This window comes from Silurus meridionalis, chromosome 6, assembly GCF_014805685.1.
Source record: "Silurus meridionalis isolate SWU-2019-XX chromosome 6, ASM1480568v1, whole genome shotgun sequence".
In the NCBI taxonomy this organism is placed as follows: Eukaryota; Metazoa; Chordata; class Actinopteri; order Siluriformes; family Siluridae; genus Silurus; species Silurus meridionalis.
Genome location: NC_060889.1, coordinates 15,624,135 through 15,634,134, shown reverse-complemented (window position 1 = coordinate 15,634,134; position 10,000 = coordinate 15,624,135). Strand labels below are relative to the sequence as shown.

The following is a 10,000-nucleotide window of genomic DNA, read 5'->3' as shown; positions in this document are numbered from 1 at the left end:
AATACCCTGTTAACATTTAACTGTTCACCAATCCCAGGCAAGAAGACCAAGAGCTGCATTTGCTGCATATACATTTATTCACATTACCAGAATCAGAAACTGCTGATTTACATACATGCTTCTTGGAGTTCAGTTGGCCACTTATTTCAACAGGAAGCTGAATGTATAAAGCTTCCGTGGATGAATTGCAGCAAAGACACCATTACTTCTGAAAAACAACAAGCAGAAGAGTGTTGCTTTGACTACAAAACACATAAAACAGACATTAGATCAGTGGAAAACTGTCCTTTGGTCTGATTTGTCCAAATATTAGATTTTTGGTTCTAACCACTGTCTTTGTTAGACATACAGTGGGTAAAACTGTTGGTTCTTAAATGTGTGGTTGTGAAGTATGGAGGAGGTGTGATGTGTGGGAGTGCTTTGCCAGTGACACTGTAGGTGTTTTAGTCAAAAATTAGATTCACTTTACCAGCATTGCTACCACAACATTTTGCAACAAAGCTATCCCATCTGGTTTGTGCTTAGTGTGAACATCGTTTTTTTTTTATCAGTTGACCTGACCTCCACAATCAATGAATCTAAATTCAGATGAAACGCTTTGGGATGAGTTGGACAGGCCAACAAGCCATCAACATCTCTGTATTTTGGCTACTTTGAAGATTCAAAAGTATTAAACATATTCTGGGTTATTTAACCTGTTTTTTTAACTACATAACCATACATGTTTTTCACATTAGTCTTTAGTATTAATGTACAATGTTGAGAATATATATATATATATATATATATATATATATATATATATATATATATATATATATATATATATATATATATAATAAAGAAAAGAAAAACACTGAAGGTGAAGGTGTCTCCAAAATATTGAATGGTACTTTGCATGTTTGCAGGTTGTCAGTGGTGTTAAAACTGATTGAAGATGTGTTATGTGTTAGGTAACCTGGGTTGCTGTGAGAGTTCCAGCTTAAATTATTGCCCCACTTTATTTTGGCTTTGTGTGTACATATTATGAAATTTTGTAGCATTTGTACAATCTTAAAAGTTGCTTATAGTTGTGAAAGTGTAAATCAGATAGACAATGAACATTTTGTAACTGTAAAGAAGGTTCCTAGTTAATTTAGTATTTAACAAATAAACGTACATTTATTATAGTCTTTTCAGTGGGTTGCAATCATATCCAACACTACCTATAACTGTTATTAGTGCACACATTGTAATTAAAAATTAATTTGTTTGTTCTTTAGTAAACACTGTATTCTGGTCTGGGTCGAGTCTATTGCAGGTCGCACCTCTCCACAGAGACTAACTTTATTATTTAACAGTGTTATTCCAGTGTTTTGAATGAATGGCACATCTGTTGCTCTGGATTTCAAAGTACAGTACGTTAAACTACTGTAAAAAATATATATAATAAATATTTTTAACTACCGTAATTTCCGGAATATTAAACGCACCCAAATATAAGTCGCACCCACTGAATTTGACAAAGATTTTTATTTTGAACATAAATACGCCGCACCTGTCTATAAGCCGCAGGTGTCTACTTTGAAATTAATGAACTTTACACAGGCTTTAATGAAAGACAGTGACTGTTACACGGCTTGTATCTAAACAGTAGCCTACCAAGAAAGTCATTGTTCACTGTCTTCCTCCTTCCTTTCACAACAATTTCTCTCGAGAGTTTTTCTTTTGGCATCGTTGTGCGTTTAAAAATCACCATCTGTGAAGCTTTTCTCCCGATGCCGTGCAGCTCAGAACACAGGTGAAGTGTGTTTTTTCATGCCCGGTTGTTTTCAGCGTGACGAATGAGTCGCATTTCCTGTTGACAGTCCGAGTGAGCGGCAGTTTAAAAGTCAGAGGAACCTCATCCATATTTATGATGTGGTGCGGCCCGATTCAGTGGGAGCGTGTCTGATTTAATAAGAGTTTCATCAATGTTCTAATGTTACGGGGCTCAGTTTTTTGGCTTGAAGTTTGTGAAACCGGGAAAACCCCAGGAAAAATCCATAAATTAGCCGCTTCATTGTTTAAGTCATGGGGTTTAAATCGTGTGAAAAAGTAGCGGCTTATAGTCCGGAAAATACGGTATTATATATTAGCAATATATTTGTATATTTGTATATATAGATCAATATATTATTAACTTTGTTCGCTTAAATCTGTTAATCAACCTCAGTTCTGATCAAAACTACTGAATATTTAAAAAAATACAAAAATGTTTGATTGCCAATTTAATTAGTGATGTCACAGATATGGAAAAAAAACACAAAATGATTTAATTTTAATATAAAAAGTGATTGTGGACTGGATTTTTAAAAACCATTTATCACAGTTTTAAATGTGTCAAAGATTAGTAACAACATTGTTAGTTTTTTTGCAGCATCAGATTAAATTGTTTTCTTCCACACGTATTGGGTGTGGCTGTTTTTTCCTCATTAACTGTAATATTAACAACATTTTTAATTGTGCCACCATATATGCATGAATTTTTGACAGTTAGTATGTTCCTCATAGGAAGTGGTTAAATTTGCGGTTTTGTACTGTTGACTACCAAAAGGCACCACGAGACCATGAAATAACGCTGTGTAAACCTTAGTTTCTGGCTTTTCCATTGAGTATTCTATGAAGTTTTCTATGGAGTATTATAGTATGTGTGTGTGCATTTGTTTGCGTGTCTCTCAGAACTACAAAGAGTCTACATGGAGTAAACAAAAACAAAGGTAGTGGATTTATGCACATGCTGCCTTTAGCTGATGAGAAGTACACACTAAACAAGATCAATTTAATTGGATTTAGACACTTGCATGCCATCCTGCATGGTCATTTGACAATGAAAAGACCAGCAAGCAACATTTGGAGAACTTTCACTACTGAAGATGTTTTAGATGAAATTATGCAGCCTGACCACAGCGAGCTGCATGATTCATCTCCTTCAGACACCACTGACTCAGGGGAGTCAGATACAGATTTTGTAGCAGCATCCTCATCCTAAACATCGTCGACTGAAAGTGAGGAGGATTCTGAGCATCCTGGATCGGGTTGGATCGGGAGAAATGGCCAGGTGTGGTTTCCAGCTGATGCAGCGATGACTTCTTTTTGACTCCTTTTATGCAGCCTGCTCAGGGCCAATGCGCTATGCATTTGCGAGGGTCCAGGATGTGAATTCTGCATTTGAGATGATTGATTTTTTTAATTGTACCAAGGTGGACTCCACAGATGTCAAAGCCTACATGGGCCTAATCATTTTGGCTGGGTATATAGATCCAGAGTCGAGTCCACATGCTGCCTGTGGGATGATGGAAGTGGCCAGGCAGTTTTAGGTCCACTAAGGTCCCCTGGTGGTCTAGTGGTTAAGATGCAGCGCCCCACCGCTGCGACCGGGTTCGATTCGGTCAGGAACCATCCCCAGCCACTCTCAGTGCCGGTCCCAAGCCCGGATAAATTGGGGAGGGTTGCGTTAGGAAGGGCATCCAGCGTAAAAACATGTGCCAAATCAAAACGTGCGGAGGATCTGCTGTGGCGACCCCTAACGGGAGAAGCCGAAAGAAAGTTTTATGTCCCTCTGCAGGTTTCATCAGATAAGCAGAGCGCTCTGTTTTGATGACAAGCTGAACAGAGCAGCTCGTCAAAGAGACGACAAGATCGCCCCCAGTCAGAACCCTGTGGGGTATGTGGGCTGATCGACTTTAAATTCTTTTTAATCCTGGCAGACAGACGTGACCGTGGATGAACAGCTTGTTTTCTTTAAAGGGCGATGCCAATTTCGGCAATATATGCCGAAAAAACAGCCAAATATAAACTGGACAGTATGGACAGTTATGGATAACTGCTGATGTCGCTACATCCTATGCCTGAAGGGCTTATCTGGAAAAGATCGGGGATGCTGCAGAGGTGGGCCAGGGCATACAAGTTATCAGGGAGATTACTGAGGGACTACAGGGAGTCACTGCCACTTATGACAACTTCTTCACTACTTATCCACTTACACAGGTGCTACTGAAAAATTAAATAGCCTTAGTCGGCACAATCTAAAAAAATAAACCAGAGGAAGACCTGTACCCTCCTCTGTCTTCGCTTTTCCCAGCAATATGACGGCTGTTAATTGCATTAATCCTTTTAAGTACAAGGCACCGCGAGGCAGCAGTGACAGAGGGACCAAAATGCAAACCTGAAATCATCACTGACTACAACTTTAGAATGAACCTTTTAGTTTTAGAAAATGTATAGATGAAGTCTGTACTTAAAGTTTTCTTGTTCTTGTATCTTTGTAGGTTGTTGGCAGCTACAGCTGTAGAAGAAAAAACAAACGGTGGCCACAAACATTCTTTTTCAACATGATGGACAGGAGCTGGGCAACGTGATGGTATCTGCAGCAACTGTAAAGAGACAGCACTTCCCCCATGCACCAGTTGCTTCTGCACTTACAGTGAACATGTAACACATAACACAAGTGCTGCAAAAAACGAATAATCTGCATCGCCTGTGGTGGATTTACTTGTAAAGATCACCAAGTGATTTGCTGCAAGGCATGCTGGCAAAAACAGACACACACACACACACACACACACACACACATATGCACACACACGCAAGCACACACATACACGCACACAGACGCACACACACACACACACACACACACACACACACACACACACACACAAAGAAAATACATGTGTCTAAATGTAACTTACTTCTCTATCTATCCTCTGCGTCCATCCATTTACACTTATGTTCTTTTTGTTTTTTATTTTGAAGGTTGTTGTTGCATTTGGTTGTTGTTGTGGTTGCCATAAAGTATGTTCATAAATCTAATGTGGAGCCGATTTTTTACAGGAAAAAATGGAAAAATGTATAAAAATGTTTAATGTGAAGAAAATAATTAAATATGGTGCTGCAAAAAAACTAACCATGCATAAAAGTCAGTATTGTTACTAATCTTTGACAAGACGGTAATAAATGGTAAAAAGAATCCAGTCCACAATTACTTTTTATATTAAAATTGTGTGTTTTTTTCCCCATATCGGTAAAGTCACTAATTAAATTAGCAATTTTAAATTTTAAATCTTAAATTTGAGAGAAATTTTTTTTAAGAAATATTAATCTGGTATATATTTTTTAAATCTATACTTTAGAATTCAATTCAATTCATTTTTATTTGTGTAGCACTTTTAATAATGAACATTGTAGCTTTACAAGTAGCTTTACACAAATAATGTGGTAAATATTTTGTTTATAAGTAAGTTTGTCCCTGATGAGTAAGCCGGTGGCGACTGTGGCAAGGAAAAACTCCCCGAGCAACAGATATGCCCCAATCTTGCAGACACATAATCGCTGACATAGCAAAAAAATTGTAATCGTTGTTTCAATATAAATTGAAACATAAAGTAAGTTCCACCTGGAATCATCCCATTAGCTGAAACACATGGAAAGTTTTGGGGCGAAAGAACTCATTTGGTGAATGAAAAAGGCCAGAACACTGGACAAAGTTTAAATGCATTGTAATTTATAACATAATTCATTATTAATTAATAATTCCATCAACTAAATCAAACATCTAACTTCTGCCTTGTATCTGCATGTATATATTTGCATCCCTGTGCTTTATAGCTGTCGTAGGCTGAATGCTATTGTCAAGTTGTCTGTACTTTGTTAAAAGGTGTGTGTGTGTGTGTGTGTGTGTGTGTGTGTGTGTGTGTGTGTGTGTGTGTGTGTGGGCATGCCATCCAGTGTGCCCTGTGCTTTTTGCCCCACGATTGTGCACCAGGCTATACTGTGTCCCTACGTTGAATAAGTAGTATAGATAAATATGGTGGCTGGAAATCAAAATGTTTTCACCTTCAGCGATATTGACAGGGAAGCGAGTACAAACCGACTCTCTGTCTGACACTTGTGTAAAGATGCTGATCAGAAAGAAAAAACGTCATCCACTTGAAGTTCTGACTAAGAAACAGGACTGATGCGATTTCTGCTTCACATTTTCTTTTTGCCATTCAGTCATTTTATACCCAACTATTATTTTTCAAAATATTTTTATACCTAATTTGTTTCAATATATCATTTTTTACTTTGTGTTTCGTTTTGTGTTTAGGTCTCTGGCTTTATTTCTTCAGTATGTGGCACATATGAAAATTTGATCTTTAAGCTAATGATCATGGATGTGGTTTTTACCATCTACAAATGAATGTTTATGTCGTTTCTATCTATTGCTATGTGAAATGTCACACCCACAAGAGTTTCATATTTAGTCATCATTTATGTTCTATGGGTTTTAGCAGGTTGTAAGCTTCTCTAAATCATGATGCACGAGTCGTTACTTAAAGAGCTTTGAGAATTCATTTTAGTTGTGATTGAGGCCATGAATGTACATCTGGCTTGTTTCTCTAGACAACGGAAGCAAATGTAACATCCCCCTTGGGGGAAACAAATGTGTGCACTTTACGCTGCTGAAATATGCTTCCTGAGAACTCATTTAACACGAAATACTGTATGGTCTGCACCCTAGGAGAAATGAGTGCAACTAAAAAGTTCAGTTCTATTGCAGGACCTTGACTGACGTAACACTTTCCTTTCACTCCTAAATGTTTACAGGTAAGTGTGATCATAAATCATTCGGTTTAGGATTATAAATCATTTCAGCTGACTTGCAATATAGGTTTTTGTTCTTATTTTTCTATGAATGTTGTATTAAAGAGAATTTTCATGAAAAGGTAGCTGTATGATGTAATAATAACTAGAGTTGGGTAAATGGAAGATAAAACTCTTTTTGTTTAACAGAGTGTATGTATATAAAATGTATTTATTATTAGCTTTTCAGTTGTAGTGTGAACGTCAGGGAAAACATCAAGCTATAAAATGCTATATATATAAAATGTTTGCTTCAGCTATTTTTAATTGAAGTGTAAACAGAACTCGGTATATATTATGTGCTTAAATAATCCATGTCTAGTCACAATCTAAGATGGAAGAAAATGTCTCAAATGTGCTTGTTAAAAACCACAGCATGAATAGGGGGTCTGTAATGTTTTCGAACTGTATTACTAATCTGCATTTGCTCTAATAAGGAATTTCCATTTAGTCATCAGCATAAAAGTAAACATTGCAGACTATATGAGACAAAAGTACTTTTGTGTTTTATATTTAAAGTTTATCATGCTCAGTATGATGATGTATGAAGTGTTAAACAGTAATATCTTTATAGTTTCATATAAGTATACAATAATGTGAAAATAATTGGCAGTGATTAAATATAAATTATGTTCTTAGCAGTAATTTGTATGCAAACTAATTAAAAAGGAAGAAAACTGACAAAACTGCTATTTTGTGTTACACCCTTTTTTTTATTCACACATTTTTTAATGGTTTTATTTATTCCAAAATTTGTGTAAATTCATGCTCTTTTAAACTCAACAATTCGATGATTTTATACTAACAGTGTGATTTTTGCCTATAAGTGATGTAATGTGTAAAATTAAATGGGAATATATATATATATATATATATATATATATATATATATATATATATATATATATATATATATATAAAGAATTAACAATGATATAATCACAAATACAGAAATTCATCAAATCTGTTGTATTATTTTTAAATTAATTACATTTTTATATAATTTAAAAATTACAAATAATCTAGGTTTTTTTGTTGCAAATTGAGTTGAAAGTACTGCTAACATCCTTTAACTTTTATGTATCTGCTTCTCAATGCAGCCTAAGCGCCAACCAAAAGAGGAACTATGCCATTTAACACATGCGAAACCTGGCAGAATCAAACTCTCAAACAATCAAACTTTATTTTTGTTGCTGTGTATAGTGTGGTCTGTGTAACTGGAATCACCCTCAACTCCTTGGCACTTGTGGTTTTTTTCTGCTGTACAAAGTCACGATCACACACCACTGTATACATGACCAACCTTGCAATAGCAGATCTCCTTCTGGTTTGTACTCTACCATTAAGGATCTATTATCACTTGGGATTTAAAAATCTACCACAAAGGATCTGTGAAGTCGCTGGTCTTATACTGCTAGCCAACATGTATGGAAGCATCTTGTTTCTTACCTGTGTTAGTCTTGACCGTGGCCTGGCTGTCTGCTTCCCTCTGTCATCCCGAGTGCAGGAAGGACGCAAAAAGGCACCACTAGTCTGTGTGGGGATTTGGATGCTGACAATAGGAGCCAGCTTTCCCATGTACCTGCGTAAAGAAAATAAGAATGAAAACAAATGTTTTAAAAACTTTCCAATACATGCTGTGAAACCTGCTGCCCTTGGCTCCTCACTGACAATAGGATTTGCGATTCCGTTGATTATCATGGTTCTCTGTTCATGGGGGTTAGTACGTGCTGTCAGCAAAAGCACTGCAGTCCAGACATCTGGCTTGATTGATAGCTGTAAGATAAAGAGGATGGTAACCATTAACCTGGCCATATTTCTCTTCTGTTTTCTGCCATATCATGTCATACTACTGGTGATTTACTCCTACAGAGATCATGCAGAATGCATACCTTCATCAGTGATGTCTGCCTACTACTATTCTTTGATGGTAACTTGTCTGAATGCCATTCTGGACCCACTGGCTTATTATTTTACCACAGAGACTTTTCGGAAAAATGTCGAAATAGATGCTGTTCGGAGAATGTTGCCCATGAACAATGCAAGCTCTGATGGAAACACCCGCTCCAAAGCACTTGCCAGTACTTGAAGTCTAAAATATTGTTTGGCTGGAAATAGCTGTCATCAGATATATGCATCTTAACAATAAACAAAGTGTAAAGTTGTTGACTTCTACATCACACGGAGGATGAGAAAATCATCTTGAATTCTAGGATAAGAACAGCAAAATAAAAGCATGTTACATATGTAATTAAAAAAGATGTATCATGTAACTGAATTAGTGAAAAATGAATGATATGCATTAAATATTAGTAGAAATGAATGAATTATTATTTTTTGAATTGCCTATGGTTATAAAAATTCTACTGCAATTAGAAATAAATTATATATTATTTACATAATTTGCATATAGTTAAAAATTATATATAAATAAATTCCTTAGTCAGTATTGTATTATTTGTTAATAAGCTGTTATGTGGAAGATACAAATGATGTTTTTAATGATATATGTATTAATTTCTTTTGTAAATAATAGACAAAATGCATGTATATGTGAACAATATAATTTTTTTATGTTGTTGTAAGAAATGGAACCAAATTGTCAGAACTTTCTTTGCTAGAATGTAAACTATCATTGATATGCCGATGATGCTTATTCATTTTGTAAGATTAACCCGAACCATTTGCAGCATATGTAATGAATTTGTAGCAGGTACTGATAATGCTGGAAAAGTATTTATATTACAAAAAAATATTCATATTGTGAGTATCAGTGCTAAAGATTGTGTTTTTAATGAGACAGTTTTAGGTTCAAATCCTGCCACCAACAAACATTTAAATTCTGAGAAGAAAAACACATTTATCTTTAGTTCCATTAGCTACAAACCACTGCTTCCTGTATTGCTCTTTCATTTCAGTTCTTAAAATGACACCTGTGCTATGTAACAAACTTGTATATAACAAACAAACAAATAAATCATTGGAGCCAAAGTTCTTTTTGAGTCCTTTAAATAGGCCTATACACAGCAGTATTGTAAAAACAAATGATGTTTAGTAAAATATAATTAAAATAAATTTGAGTAGCAGATAATTTGTCTGATCGTTGAAATGCGCATATTATCACCCATGGAAGGAAAGGCTCTATCAAGAAGATAAGACTGTGGTGTAAGCTCTGAAACTAAATCATGCGATTTGAATTACGAGAGTATATTTTTTACTCAAGCTTTGTGCTTGAGCTTTACATAAACTTTGTGAAAAGAGTAACCATTTTAATTTTAAGAGAAATATGACTAGTTTATTGGATTAACCTTTCTTTAACTGATCAGAAAATGTGTTAGACGATATATTCAGATAT

At 35.5% G+C, this 10,000-nt stretch overlaps 1 protein-coding gene and 1 long non-coding RNA gene across 4 annotated transcripts in view; one reads left to right on the top strand and one right to left on the bottom strand.

The window, feature by feature from the left end:
- The window catches only part of LOC124387416, a 12,584-nt gene that overhangs the window by 89 nt on the left and 2,495 nt on the right, over positions 1 to 10,000 (bottom strand). For 2 of the 3 annotated variants that reach the window (XR_006926158.1, XR_006926160.1), the window contains exons 2-4: positions 8,317 to 8,421; positions 8,095 to 8,227; positions 1 to 208 (exon numbers count right to left, since the gene is read on the bottom strand). The exon at positions 1 to 208 is cut by the window's left edge. This is a non-coding gene — a long non-coding RNA (uncharacterized LOC124387416). Of the gene's footprint in view, positions 209 to 8,094; positions 8,228 to 8,316; positions 8,422 to 8,537; positions 8,676 to 10,000 lie in introns of those variants that run through there. The other variant, XR_006926159.1, reaches the window with a different exon arrangement.
- On the top strand, positions 6,289 to 9,626 carry LOC124387414 (lysophosphatidic acid receptor 6). The gene is made up of 2 exons (XM_046851760.1): positions 6,289 to 6,609; positions 7,746 to 9,626. Exon 2 carries the CDS (start codon positions 7,772 to 7,774, stop codon positions 8,732 to 8,734), a length of 963 nt encoding a protein of 320 aa, XP_046707716.1. The 5' UTR covers positions 6,289 to 6,609; positions 7,746 to 7,771; the 3' UTR covers positions 8,735 to 9,626.